This window comes from Hemitrygon akajei, chromosome 6 (genome assembly GCF_048418815.1).
Source record: "Hemitrygon akajei chromosome 6, sHemAka1.3, whole genome shotgun sequence".
Taxonomy (NCBI): domain Eukaryota; kingdom Metazoa; phylum Chordata; class Chondrichthyes; order Myliobatiformes; family Dasyatidae; genus Hemitrygon; species Hemitrygon akajei.
This window is the reverse complement of record NC_133129.1, coordinates 98,394,985-98,409,730: the sequence shown is the minus strand read 5'-3', so window position 1 is coordinate 98,409,730 and position 14,746 is coordinate 98,394,985. Positions and strand designations below refer to the sequence as shown.

General features: G+C 42.9%; 1 protein-coding gene across 2 annotated transcripts in view; it reads right to left on the bottom strand.

Moving 5' to 3' along the window:
* Positions 1-14,746, bottom strand: part of LOC140729343 (very-long-chain 3-oxoacyl-CoA reductase-B-like) — a 42,844-nt gene that overhangs the window by 13,079 nt on the left and 15,019 nt on the right. For both annotated transcript variants that reach the window (XM_073048986.1, XM_073048985.1), the window contains exons 7-9: positions 12,172-12,206; positions 11,484-11,565; positions 4,037-4,102 (exon numbers count right to left, since the gene is read on the bottom strand). In XM_073048986.1, coding sequence (XP_072905087.1) covers positions 4,037-4,102; positions 11,484-11,565; positions 12,172-12,206 — 183 coding nt within the window. The remainder of the gene's footprint in view (positions 1-4,036; positions 4,103-11,483; positions 11,566-12,171; positions 12,207-14,746) is intronic.

The following is a 14,746-nucleotide window of genomic DNA, read 5'->3' as shown; positions in this document are numbered from 1 at the left end:
AGTTCAGGGAGTTAGGTGCAAAGCTGAAGGGCAGGATCTCCAGGGTAACAATCTCAGGATTGCTACCTGTGCCACATGCGAGTGAGGCAAGGAACAGAAAGATTATACAGATTAATACGTGGCTGAGAGGATGGTGCAGGAGGGAGGGCTTCAGGTTTTTAGATAATTGGGCTTTGTTCCAGGGAAGGTGGGATCTGTTCCGACGGGACAGTTTACACCTGAACTGGAGCGGTACTAACATTCTTGCAGGAAAATTTGCTAGTGCTTCTCAGGGGGGTTTAAACTAAATTTGCAGGGGACAGGGATCCAGAATGGGAGAGAGGATAGCGAGATGAAGAATAAAGGACAGGTGGGGACTACACGGTTCCGGAATATTAAGTGTGTAGTAGAGAAAGGTGAGGCGGAACATGTGATAAGGAGGACACATGTACAGAGGGATGGTCTGACGGAACATGGAGTTAAATGTGCAGAAAGAATAAGTAAATTTAGGAAGGACAACAAAATTCAAGGGGCGTATAGCCCAATGGGAGTTCGAGGAGCTTGGTTAAGCACAATAGGCAGCGATTTAAACAGAGAGAGGAGAAATGGGCTAAAAATTCTATATCTGAATGCACGAAGTGTCAGAAATAAGGCGGATGAGCTTGAAGCTCAGGTGCGAATGGGTAACTATGATGTTGTTGGGATAACGGAGACATGGCTGCAGGGAGATCGGACCTGGGAAATGAATGTACAAGGGTATACGTGCTATCGTAGGGACAGAAATGTGGGCAGAGGGGGTGGGGTGGCCCTGTTGGTGAGGAATGAGATTCAGTCCTTTGCAAGGGGGGACATAGGGTCAGGAGAAGTAGAGTCTGTGTAGATAGAACTGAGGAACAGTAAGGACAAAAAGACCCTAATGGGTATGGTCTACAGGCCACCAAACAGTAGCATGGATACTGGGTGCAAGTTGAATAGGGAGTTAACATTGGCATGTGGCAAAGGTAATGTCGCAGTAGTTATGGGGGATTTCAACATGCAGGTGAATTGGGAGAATCAGGTTGGTGCTGGACCCCAGGATAGGGAGTTTGTAGGGTGCCTACGGGATGCATTCTTGGAACAGCTTGTACGAGAGCCGACCAGGGACAAGGCTATTCTGGATTTAGTGTTGTGTAATGAACAGGATTTGATAAGCGATCTTGAAGTAAAGGAGCCATTAGGAGGTAGTGACCATAATATGATAAGTTTTTTATCTGCAATTTGAGAAGGATAAGGGCAGATCGGAGGTTTTCAGTGTTGCAGTTGAACAAAGGAGACTATGGAGCCATGAGGGAGGAGCTGGCCAAAGTTAAATGGACGGATATCCTAGCAGAAAAGACAGTGGAACAGCAATGGCAGGTATTCTTGGGAATAATGCACAAGGTGCAAAATCAGTTCATCCCCCGGAGAAGGAAGGATTCAAAGGAGGGAAAGGGGCCTCAGTGGTTGACAAAGGAAGTCAAAGATTGCATAGCATTAAAAAAAAGAAGTATGACAGAGCTAAAGTGAGTGGGAAGACAGATGATTGGGAAATTTTAAGGAACAACAGAACTTAACTAAAAAGCCAATACGGGGAGAAAAAATGAGGTACGAACGCAAGCTAGCCAGGAATATAAAGGAGGATAGCAAAAGCTTTTTTAGGTATGTGAAGAGAAAGAAGATAGTTAAGAACAATGTTGGGCCCTTGAAGAATGAACTGGGTGAAATTGTTATGGGAAACAGAGAAATGGCAGAAGAATTTAATAAGTACTTTAGATCTGTCTTCACTAGGGAAGACACAAGCAATCTCCCAGATGTATGGATGGGCCAAGGACATAGGGTAACAGAGGAAATGAAACAGATTGACATTAGGAAGGAAACGGTGATGAGTAGACTGATGGGACTGAAGACTGACAAATCCCCAGGTCCAGATGGTCTGCATCCTAGGTTACTAAAGGAGGTGGCCCTGGAAATTGCGGATGCATTGGTAATCATTTTCCAATGTTCCTTAGATTCAGGATCAGTTCCTGAGGATTGGAGAATGGCTAATGTTATCCCACTTTTTAAGAAAGGAGGGAGGGAGAAAACAATTGTCCTGTCAGCCTAACATCAGTAGTGGGGAAGATGCTAGAGCCCATTATTAAAGATCAAATAATGGCATATCTAGATAGCAGTGATAGGATTGGGCCAAGCCAGCATGGATTTACCAAGGGCAAATCATGCTTGACTAATCAATTGGAGTTTTTCAAGGATGTAACTAGGAAGTTAGACAAGGGAGATCCAGTGGATGTAGTGTACCTCGATTTTCAGAAGGCATTTGATAAGGTCCCACATAGGAGATTGGTGGGTAAAATCAGAGTTCATGGCATTGGGGGGAAGATATTGACATGGATGGAAAACTGGTTGGCAGACAGAAAGCAAAGGGTAGCGGTGAATGGGTGTTTCTCGGAATGGCAGGTGGTGACTAGTGGGGTGCCACAGGGCTCGGTATTGCGACCACAGCTGTTTACGATTTACATCAATGATTTAGATGAAGGCATTGAGAATAACATCAGCAAGTTTGCTGATGATACTAAGCTGGGTGGCAGTGTGACATGTGATGAGGATGTTAGGAGAATTCAGGGTGACTTGGATAGGCTGGGTGAGTGGGCAGATACTTGGCAGATGACGTTTAATGTGAATAAGTGTGAGGTTATCCACTTTGGGAGTAAGAACAGGAAGGCAGATTATTATCTGAACGGTGTAGAGTTAGATAAGGGAGTAATACAAAGAGATCTAAGAGTCTTTGTTCATCAGTCACTGAAGGTGAATGAGCAAGTGCAGCAGGCAGTGAAGAAGGCTAATGGAATGTTGGCCTTTATTACAAAGGGAATTGAGTACAAGAGCAAGGAAATCCTTTTGCATTTGTACAGGGCCCTGGTGAGACCACACCTGGAGTATTGTGTACAGTTTTGGTCTCCAGGCTTAAGGAAGGACATCCTGGCTGTAGAGGAAGTGCAGCGTAGATTCACAAGGTTAATTCCTGGGATGTCCGGTCTGTCTTACGTGGAGAAGTTAGAGAGACTGGGCTTGTACACGCTGGAATTAAGGAGATTGAGAGGGGATCTGATTGGACAAGATAGAGGCAGGAAATATGTTCCAGATGCTGGGAGAGTCCAGTACCAGAGGGCATGGTTTGAGAATAAGGGGTATGTCATTTAGGACAGAGTTAAGGAAAAACTTCTTCTCCCAGAGAGTTGTGGGGGTGTGGAATGCACTGCCTCAGAAGGCAGTGGAGGCCAATTCTCTGGATGCTTTCAAGAAGGAGCTAGATAGGTATCTTATGGATAGGGGAATCAAGGGATATGGGGACAAGGCAGGAACCGGGTATTGATAGTAGATGATCAGCCATGATCTCAGAATGGCGGTGCAGGCTCGAAGGGCTGAATGGTCTACTTCTGCACCTATTGTCTATTGTCTATAAAATTCTGGAATGTAAATCCTATGCCTAATAAAGTGGCTAATGTTTGTGGTCTTCTGCTGCTGTAACCCATCCACTTCAAGGTCCAACGTGTTGTGCATTCAGAGATGTCTTCTGCACACCAGAATTACTCTTGCCTTCCTGTCAGCATGAACCAGTCTGGCCATTTACCTCTGACCTCTTTCATTAACAAGCTGTTTTTGCCCACAGATCGGCCACTTATTAGATGATTTTTGTTCTTTGCACCATTCTCTGTAAACTCTAGAGACTTGTGCATGAAAATCCCAGGAGATCAGCAATTTCTGAGATACTCAAACTACCCTATCTGGCAACAACAACCATTAAAGATTGTCACTTAGATCACATTTCTTCCCCATTCTGATGTTTTGGTCCGAACAACAACTGAACCTCTTGACCATGTCTGCATGCTTTTATGCACCCAGTTGTTGCCACATGATTGGCTAATTAGGTATCTGCATTAACAAACAGGTGTACACTAACAAAGTGGTTCCTGAGTTTAAATAAAAATAATATATGTACTTAAGAAAGAAGGAACAATGTCATTCATTTGTTTTTCCATACCTGTGTGATAATTCCCTGTGATTTGTATTCCACATTCAGTGCTCGGGAGAAGAAGTCAGTGAAGACCTGTGAAAGGTAAAGATCCTTAATTGAAGAACACTAACAACATTCAAAAAGTTCAAACTCATTCACTGGTTGATACCCAACCCCCAGTTTGGAGACATCAAGTATTAGGAATGAGTCATTGCAGGTACGCGATAGTGAGACGGGTTACAGTTGGTGAGGGCAGGGATGAAAGATCAGTGTGCTGAGGGGTCAGAATATGTGATGTGGGGTGCTGAAGACAAGATTGGGTATTTGCGGCTGGGTGGAGTTTGTTGAGTACATGTGTAAGGAGTTGGGATTTATCGTTATTCAACCATCCACATGTATACAGATAAATGAAACAATATTCCACTGGGACATAGGTGGAATAAGCAGAACATGCATCAGATGAAGCACATAAAATAATACTAACACAATAATATGAACAGGTAAGTTTTTTTAAAATTGTAGCTGTACAACCAGCTAAGGATGAGAGCAGTGGGCTTGGTATGTTCAAAGTTCAAAGTAAATTTATTATATATATACATATATAATATGTCACCTGTACATATGTACATATATCTCACCTGACACAACCCTGAAATTCATTTTTTTGTGGACCCATGATTGCCCGTGTCATGCGGCATCACACATTATGATTATGATGATACTCAATAAATTGATAATTGGGTAATAACCATAACAGAATCAATGAAAACCACACCAGTGTGCAAAGGACAACAAATTGTGCAAATACAAAGAGAAAGAAATAATATTAATAGATAAATATCAAGAACCTGAGAAGAGGAGTTCATTGGTTGTGGGAACATTTCAATAATGGAGCAAGTGAGGTTGAGTGAAGTTATTCCCTTTGGTTCAAGAGCCTGATAGTTGAGGAGAAATAACTGTTCCTGAACCTGGTGGTGTGAGTCCTGAGGCTCCTTTAGGTCCTTTCAATGGCAGTAAGAGAAGAAAGCGTGACCTGGGTGATGGGGATGCTTGATCATGGATGCTGCTTTCCTGTGACAGTGTTTTATGTACACGTGCTCAACGGTGGGGAGGGTTTTGCCCATGATGGACTGGACCACAATTATGTAATATGGTACAGCTTCATCTGCAGACCTTTGGACTGCTTTGTAAATCTCAGTATTGAGCAGATAACAGAGAAATCCATTAGAATGATATCGGTGATGATGGACTGCAGGAACCTGAAGGAGTCGGGATTTCTGTGCCTCGTACAAAGAACAGCATGATATTTAATATAGGAATATTCAAAAACTGTCCAAAATAAGATGTTGCCTCTTTAAGAAGGCAATGAGGCAAAAGAAAGTTCTCTCCAGAGATCAGGAGTTGGAAATCTCTTCCTGAAAGGACGGTGTAAACAAATACAATGGGAAAGCATGTGTGAGAGGATAGCGACAGTTTACCATAACTAGGATCAGTGACATATCTAAGGCACGGCAGGTATGGCACGTGCCCTGGGCGCCACTTGAAGGGGGCGCCACTGAGCAGTTTCTATTAAAGTCAGACAAGCCATCCTTGTATAGTGAAAAAATAATTTTCTTCAGATGTATGATCTCTCTTTGATGATCATAGGTGAAAAGCGCTAGTATGACCTTATTTCAGAGCATTTTGTGAGAACACCATGAAATGTTTCTTCACGAAGAAGAAGGAAAGTGGAGCTGAAGGATGGAAGAGACCAAAGTTGGAGGCGGAGGAAGGCAAGAAGTCGAGCAAGTTCTTCATGCCCTTCTTTGAAAAGCCCAAAACAAGTAGTTTGACACATTCCACAGAGTCGCCTGCACTAGCTACAAGTTTGTTAGAATCCGAAGGTGGATCAAGTACAAATGCGTCACAATCCGAGGAGGAAGTCAAGTCAGATAAATCCGAGTATGATGAGATTAAGAGTGAGGCTGCCACAGAGAAAGTGGACGTGACAGGAGGGGAAGACGATGGCGGTGGTGGTGATGTTAAGTTTATTGACGAGATTGAACCTGACGACACTGAACCTAGTGAACTGGATTGTGTCAAGGAGCCTCGAACTGTCATACCAGAAGTGATTGAACAGCATGACATTGTACTTCTGATTTTCAACAAGGATACTGGAAAAACAATTCTGCCTGACACGTTGAGAACAGAAATAATAAAGCTGGGTTCAAAGTATTTTCAGAACAGTGAGGGGCCTTTGCTACCAACAAATAACCGCTCAATGAACAAAACTTGGTTGAAGAGGAAATTGGGAAATGGTCATGGTGAGGAAGTGATTCGCTCATAGCTAGTCTATTCCCCTTCTAAAAAGTCAGCATTTTGTATCTGTTGTCTTCTCTATTCCCAGTCAGACCATCAATCCTCATTGGAGCAGGAAAGTGGATTTAACCAGTAGAAAGCACCTGAAAGGATTAGTATTCATGAAAATGCCAAGAATCATCGGGAATGCTTCACACAGTGGAAAGAAATGGAAAGAAATATAGCTGGAAACAGAGGAATTATTGATGCGATATTTCAGTCACAGATTGAGAAGGAAAAGCGGAAGTGGCGTAATATTTTGACGAGAATCCTTCACTGCATAAAATTCCTTGCGACTCAGAACTTGGCTTTGCAAGGACACAGGAAGTCACTTCCGCTAGACGATGACTCCAATGTGGGAAATTTCCTTGGCTTACTGAAACTACTGGCCATCTTTGACCCTGTCATAAAAGAACACTTCACTCATTTGGAAAGTCATCCTGGATCCACGTCTTATCTTTCACCGGGTGTCCAAAATGAATTCATCCACATGATGGCATCTACTGTTCGCCAGAGTTTACTGAGAAGCATTCATAAAGCCAAGTACTATGGTCTCATGTTCGACTCGACTCCTGATCAGGCATACCATGAGCAGATGTCAGAAGTAGTGAGGTATGTGGAAGTTGATTTTGAGAGGAAAACAGTCCATGTTAGAGAGTCCTTCCTTGGTTTTATCCAGACAAGCCAGAAGGATGCTGAGAGCTTGGTTGAAGACATCTTGAAACAGCTAGAGAAAGACAAAATGGAGCTACAAGATTGTTGGCCACAGTGCTATGACAACACTGCTGTGATGGCTGGACACAGAAGTGGTATTCATCAAAGAATAAGTGAGAAAAACAACCTAGCAGTGTTAGTGAATTGTGACAATCACTCACTCAACTTGGTGGCTGTACATGCAGCCAAGCAGGATACAATGATGGTCACGTTTTTTGGAACGATCGAAGCTATCTACATGTTTTTCTCTTGTTCAACACAGCGCTGGGAAAAACTCAGAAATGCCGTGCCTGTGGTTGTTAAGTTGGAGTCCAAAACCAGGTGGAGTGCAAGGACAGAAGCAGTGAAGCTCATTGACAAGTACCTTGAGGAGATACTTCAAGTTCTCCAGGAGATGTGAGACAATGAAAACGAGACCTGTGAAACAAGAAGTGATGCAAGACAGCTGTACAACCGCATGCTGAATTACGATTTTCTGATTTTGCTAGGATTTTGCAACAAAGTACTCATTCCAATTGACCGTATTCAAAAGAGGCTGCAGAATCCTAGCATGAAATTCCACAATGCTGCCCTGGATTTGAAAGCCTTCCGAGATCATTTTTATGATGTAAGAGAAGTGTTGGTCAGTGAGTCACTCGAATGGAATATTGAAGTTGAAAGATCATAGACCAATTTGCATCAGTGAAAGCAAGAAAGGTGTAGTTATAATTTTCATGTAGTGCCACAATTTGTTAGTTAAAAGATTAATGAGCTCAACTTGTATTTTTGAGCTAATATTATGGTAAAGTTATCTAAAAGATGGGTGTCAGATGGTTTGCAGAAGGGTGCAATTTCAGTGCTTGCCAGAGGCGCTATTTTCCATAAATACGCCCCTGCCTAGGATGGAAAGGGGAGTTGCAGTTACAGTTAGCTTGGCCACGATCTTGTTGAATGATGGAACAGATGATTGGTGGCATAACGCTTTACACTGCCAGTGATGGGTTCAATCACCGCCTATGTCTGTATGGAGTTTCTACATTCACCCTGTGACTGTGTTGGTTTTCTCCAGGTGCTCCAGTTTCCTCCCTTATCGTAAAGACATACAGGTTAGGGTCTGTAAGCTGTGGGCGTGCTATGTTGGCACTGGAAGGAAGCATGGTAATGCCTCTGCACATCCTCCAGCACATCCTCAGACTGTGTTGGTTGTTGATGCAAACTACTCATTTCACTGTATATTTTGATGAACGTAACAAATAAAGCTAATCTTCCTAAATCTTTCAGACTTGTGCAGCTGAATGTCCTGCTCCTTATTCATGTCTTCATATAATTAGTGGTTTATCTTAATGAAGGCATTTTTCAGGTGGAAGGATGGGGTAGCCATAACTGTTCTTCCCATTCCACAGAAGAAACAAAATCTCCACAGCTCGTACCACTAGGCTCAAGAACAGTTTCTACCTCCCTGTTATTAAATGACTGAATGGTCTCTTAGTACAATAAGACTAGGATTTAAGGCTCTCGATCTCACTGTCTACCTTGTTAAGGCTTATTTTCTGTCTGTACTGCACTTCCTCTGTAACTGTAACACATTATCCTATTATAGTTCTCCCTTGTACTGCCTCAATGCACTGTTGCCATGAAATGATCTATTTATTCACTGTATATATTCAGATACAGCATACAATAGGCCCTTCTAGCCCTTTGAGCCGCACCACCCAGCAAACACCAAATTTAACACTAGCCTAATCACGGGACAATTTACAATGACCAATTAACCTACCATATAACCATATAACCATTTAACAATTACAGCACGGAAACAGGCCATCTCGGCCCTTCTAGTCCGTGCCGACGCTTACACTCACCTAGCCCCACTGGCCCGCACTCAGCCCATAACCCTCCATTCCTTTCCTATCCAATTTTACTTTAAGTGACAATACTGAACCTGCCTCTACCATTTCTACTGGGAGCTCATTCCATACAGCTACCACTCTCTGAGTAAAGAAATACCCCCTCGTGTTACCCTTAAACTTTTGCCCCCCAACTCTCAAATCATGTCCTCTTGTTTGAATCTCCCCTACTCTCAATGGAAAAAGCCTATCCACGTCAACTCGATCTATCCCTCTCATTATTTTAAATACCTCTATCAAGTCCCCCCTCAACCTTCTACGCTCCAAAGAATAAAGACCTAACTTGTTCAGCCTTTCCCTGTAACTTAGGTGCTGAAACCCAGGTAATATTCTAGTAAATCTTCTCTGTACTCTCTCTATTTTGTTGATATCTTTCCTATAATTCAGTGACCAGAACTGTACACAATACTCCAAATTCGGCCTTACCAATGCCTTGTACAATTTTAACATTACATCCCAACTCCTATACTCAATGCTCTGATTCTTCACCACCCTATCAACATGAGATTCCACCTTCAGGGAACGATCTTATTCCTAGATTACTCTGTTCTACTGCATTCTTCAATGTATGTCCTACATTTACCATGTATGTCCTATTTGGATTATTCCTAGCAAAATGTAGCACCTCACACTTATCAGCATTAAACTCTATCTGCCATCGTTCAGCCCACTCTTCTAACTGACCTAAATCTTTCTGCAAGCTTTGAAAACATAATTCATTATCCACAACTCCACCTACCTTAGTATCATCTGCATACTTACTAATCCAATTTACCACCCGATACTGGTTACCAACCAGTATGCCTTTGGCTGTAGGAGGAAACCCACACACTCACGGGAAAATGTACAAACTCCTCACAAGAAATGGCAGAAATTGAACCCAGGTCACCTGTACTGTAAAGGATTGTGCTGACTATGATGCTACCATGCCACCCAATCTATATGGATGGCATGCAAGACAAAGCCTTTCACTGCACCTCAGTGTATGTGGCAGTGGTAAATCAATTTACCAGCTTATGAAGTCATTAGCCAAAGAAGAACCAATGGTTATGATCTGGAGTGCTCTGCCCGAAAGAGTGGGGAACATACAATCATGGTTTTCAGAAGGGAAATGGATACAGGAGAGAACACTACAAGACTGTTGGAATAAGTCAGACTATTTGAAAGCTATCCCAGGACTGGAAAAGGTGAGTTAAAAGAGCAGGAATCAATCCTCAAACTGTATATTAAGGATCAGTGACGTAGGGCTTAGGAACCAAGGATCAGACAGGGCTCTTCATAGTAACAGAGGAACCAAGAAGCAGCTGACGTGTAAATTCTGGAGAGATAGAAGAGGGCATAATAAGGTCCTGGCGAATTGGGTTAAGGAACACCCCAAAGCATTGTACACATAGGTGAAGAACAGGAGAACAGGATGACTCGAGTGAGGGTAGGACTGATCATGGACAAAAGAGTAAACAGGTGCCTACAATTGGAGGAAGTGTGAAAGTTCCTTAATACTTTGCTTCAGAATTCACCAATGAATCCTTAACAACCTTGACATTTGTGGTTGCCTCATTATAGGAAGGTGTCATGAGCCTATGTTTGATAATATAGGTTATCAAACCTATGTTTGATAGGTTGTGTTTCATAATTGCTGTTAAACCCTTGTACTTTCTGCTTTCTCTTATAGAGTTTATTTTGACTAGCTCAGGTTCATTTAACTTCTGATTAGTGTTTATCACAGTGTCCTTGTGTTTCGAGAATGATTTATCTCGCAGTGTCACTTGGTTGAGCCACCAATGTTCTGTTAAAATTCCTATGAATGAACTCTGTTTTTGTCTCTACGTGGGAGTCTGGTGATGCACCACACCAGGGATCAGTCATTTGTTAACGCACACTGTGACAGACAGGATGTACCGTCAAATGTTTAGAGAAGGTGCAGAGATTTACCAGGATACTGCCTGGGTGAGGGAACACACCTCATGAGGGCAGATGAGCAGGCTTTCTGGTAGAGCGAAGGAGGATGAGTAGTGACTGGATAGGGATCTACAAGGTAATAAGAGGCATAGATCAAGTAGATAGTCAGTGACTTTTTCCCCAGCTGGAAATATCTAATACCAGGGGCATAATTTTTAGGCAACTGGAGGAATGTACAAGTGGGGGATGTCAGAGGCAGTTTTTTATGTGCGCAGAGAGTGCTGGGTGTGTGGATCACCCTGCCAGGGGTGCTGGTAGAGGCAGGTACATTAGGGACTTTGAAGAGACTCTTAGATAGTCACAAGGGCAATGGAAATATGGAGGGTAATATGGGAGGGAAGGGTTAGATTGATCATACAATAGGTTCAAAGCTGCCTGTAGTGTGTTGCAGTTTTCAACGCTTTATGTTCTTTCATACTATAACAAGGGTTCCCATCTTTTTTACGCCATGAGCCAATACCATTAAGCAAGCAGTCCGTAAACCCCAGGTTGGGAACACCTGTACTGTGATGTTGTGTCAAAGCTTCAGAGGTGAGAGCACTACCTATACAGTCAGCTAGCCTATGATAAGTGCTTACCTTAGTCGCTGAATACATGGCAAGCATTGGATGTGGAAAAGTTCCAGCTTCTGAAGAAATGTTGATAATGACACCTTTCTTCCTGGCAAGTTTCAAAACAAAACACCAAACATCAGAACAGGGAGAATTACTGAGATCATTTTACTTCCAAGGCAGAGATCACCAAAAAAGTAAAGATTTAGGAAAAACAGCTCAAGGTAAAATATGATTTAGGACAGAGATATGATGTTAACATCTATTGGTGTATTTTTGATGTGTGCTGTTCTGCTATAACTGGACAAAACATATACAGTGAAATGAGTCATCTTTCATCAAATCAAATTGAGGACGTGCTGTAGCTGTGGTAAGTATCGCCACACTTCCTGCACCGATGTAACATGCCCACAATTTACTAATCCTAATCCCTACATGTTTGGAATGTGGTAGGAAACCAGAGCACTTAGAAGAAACCCACATAATCGTGGGGAGAGTATACAAACTCCTTCCAGACAGCGACAGGAACCGAACCCTGATCATACATCCAGCGCTGTAAAGCAATTTCGCTAAGCGCTATGTAATAATAAGATGTCAAATAAAATCTCTTTTATCATCTCAGCTGTCCCCTCAACCTCTGCCTCTCCTGCTCTCTCCAAAGTTACACTTGATTATAATTAACTCAAACCTCCCAAATTACAAGCTGCGACGGTACCTGTCAACCATTTGCGGCAGGACAACAGCAGTCATCTATCAAAGAGGAAAGAGGGACGTGTTAGGCTCAATACATTTACTAAAGGGACAATGTTTCTGAACCGTATGGGGTTGATTGTGAGAATGTGATGGTCACGAATGTGGCTGTTTGAACATGCAGTTAATCGATCAGACCTCCTAAGTGTGGAGAGCTCTCTCTTTTCATGCATGCTTCTGAGTGCAGATGTTTCTACATCTCAGCAGGTCTGGTTCATATCTACCACACTGTAGGTTTCCCAGTGTGTACCAGTGCTCAGGCTGCCCAGAGTGTACAATTACTCAGGCTGCCCAGAGCGTACAATTACTCAGGCTGCCCAGTGTGTTCAATTACTCAGGCTGCCCAGTGTGTACAATTACTCAGGCTGCCCAGTGCGTACAATTACTCAGGCTGCCCAGTGTGTTCAATTACTCGGGCTGCCCTGTGTGTACAATTACTCGGGCTGCCCGAAGCGTACAATTACTCGGGCTGCCCTGTATGTACAATTACTCTGGCTTCCCAATGTGTACAATTACTCAGGCTGCCCAGTGTGTACAATTACTCAGGCTGCCCAGTGTGTACAATTACTCAGGCTGCCCAGTGTGTTCAATTACTCAGGCTGCCCAGTGTGTACAATTACTCAGGCTGCCCAGTGTGTTCAATTACTCAGGCTGCCCAGAGGTACAATTACTCAGGCTGCCCAGTGTGTACAATTACACAGGCTGCCCAGTGTGTACAATTACTCAGGCTGCCCAGTGTGTACAATTACACAGGCTGCCCAGTGTGTTCAATTACTCAGGCTGCCCAGTGTGTACAATTACTCAGGCTGCCCAGTGTGTTCAATTACTCAGGCTGCCCAGAGTGTACAATTACTCAGGCTGCCCAGAGCGTACAATTACTCAGGCTGCCCCATGTGTACAATTACTCTGGCTGCCCAGTGTGTACAATTACTCAGGCTGCCCTGTGTGTACAATTACGCAGGCTGCCCAGAGCGTACAATTACTCTGGCTGCCCAGTGTGTACAATTACTCTGGCTGCCCTGTGTGTACAATTACTCTGGCTGCCCAGTGTGTACAATTACTCTGGCTGCCCTGTGTGTACCATTACTCTGGCTGCCCAGTGTGTACAATTACTCTGGCTGCCCTGTGTGTACAATTACTCTGGCTGCCCAGAGCGTACAATTACTCTGGCTGCCCTGTGTGTACAATTACTCTGGCTGCCCAGAGTGTACAATTACTCAGGCTGCCCAGTGTGTACAATTACTCAGGCTGCCCAGTGTGTAGAAATGTCTCATTAATCCGACACTGTAAGTTGCCCAGTGTAAAAAAATGCTAACATGACGCAGTAAAATGTTTAATCATCTATTTCATTGTCATTCTTGTCACACAGAAACATAACTCATACCACCTACTTCACAGATTCATTTGATAAACTTTCCAGACTGAAACAATGGAAAGGATTTCCAACCTCATCTGGGAACACAGCAAGTGAATTCATACAAACGAATGTAAATTCAACACTAGTTTTCATTTCCTGAAATGTGGTGCTGACCACTGACTAATGTGAGCAGCTTTCCCCATATCACAGAAAAGGATGTGCTGACATTGGACAGGGTTCAGAGGTAGTTAACGAGAATTATCCCAGACATGAAAGGGTTAATGTATGTGGCGCCTTTGCGCCTGTATTCACTAGAGTTTAGATGAATGAGTGGAATTCTCTCTGAAAACTATTGAGTATTGAACAGCCTACATACAGTGCCTATAAAAAATATTCACCCCCCCACCCATTGGAAGTCTTCGTTTTGTATTGTTTTACAATGTTGAATCACTGTGGTCTAAATTTATTACAATTATTAAACACCAATTAATTAATTGATTGCAGAATTACTCATCCTCTTCAAGTCAGTATTTAGTAGATGTACCTTTGGCAACAATTACAGCTTTACTCCTGTGTGGTTAGGTCTCTATCAGCTTTGCACATCTGGACACTGCAATTTTTCCCCATTCTTCTTGACAAAACTGCTCAAACTCCGTCAGATTGCGTGGGGATTGTGAATAAACAGACCTTTTCAAGTCCAGCCACAGGTTCTCAATTGAATTGAGGTCTGGACTCTGACTTGGCCACTCCAAGGCATTAACTTTGTTGTCTTTAAGCCTTCCCTGTGTAGCTTTGGCTTTATGCTTGGGGTCATTGTCTTGCTGGAAAACAAATCTTCTCCAAGTCACAGTTCTCTTGCATCAGGTTGTTCTTGTATCTCTATTTAAATAATTATGTAATTTCTAAAACCAATTGGTTGCACCAGTGATGATTTGGTATGTCATATTAAAGGGGGTGAATACTTCTGTAGTTGATTAATTTGTATTTGATATTTGTAATTAGAATAGAAACACAGAAAACGTACAGCACAAGACAGTCCCAAAGTTGTGCCAAACACATCCCTACCTCAGAAATTACTAGGCTTACCTATAGCCCTCTATTTTATTAAGTTTCATGTACCTATCTAAAAGCCTCTTAAAAGACCCTATTGTATCCGCCTCCACCACCATCGCCGGCAGTCCAT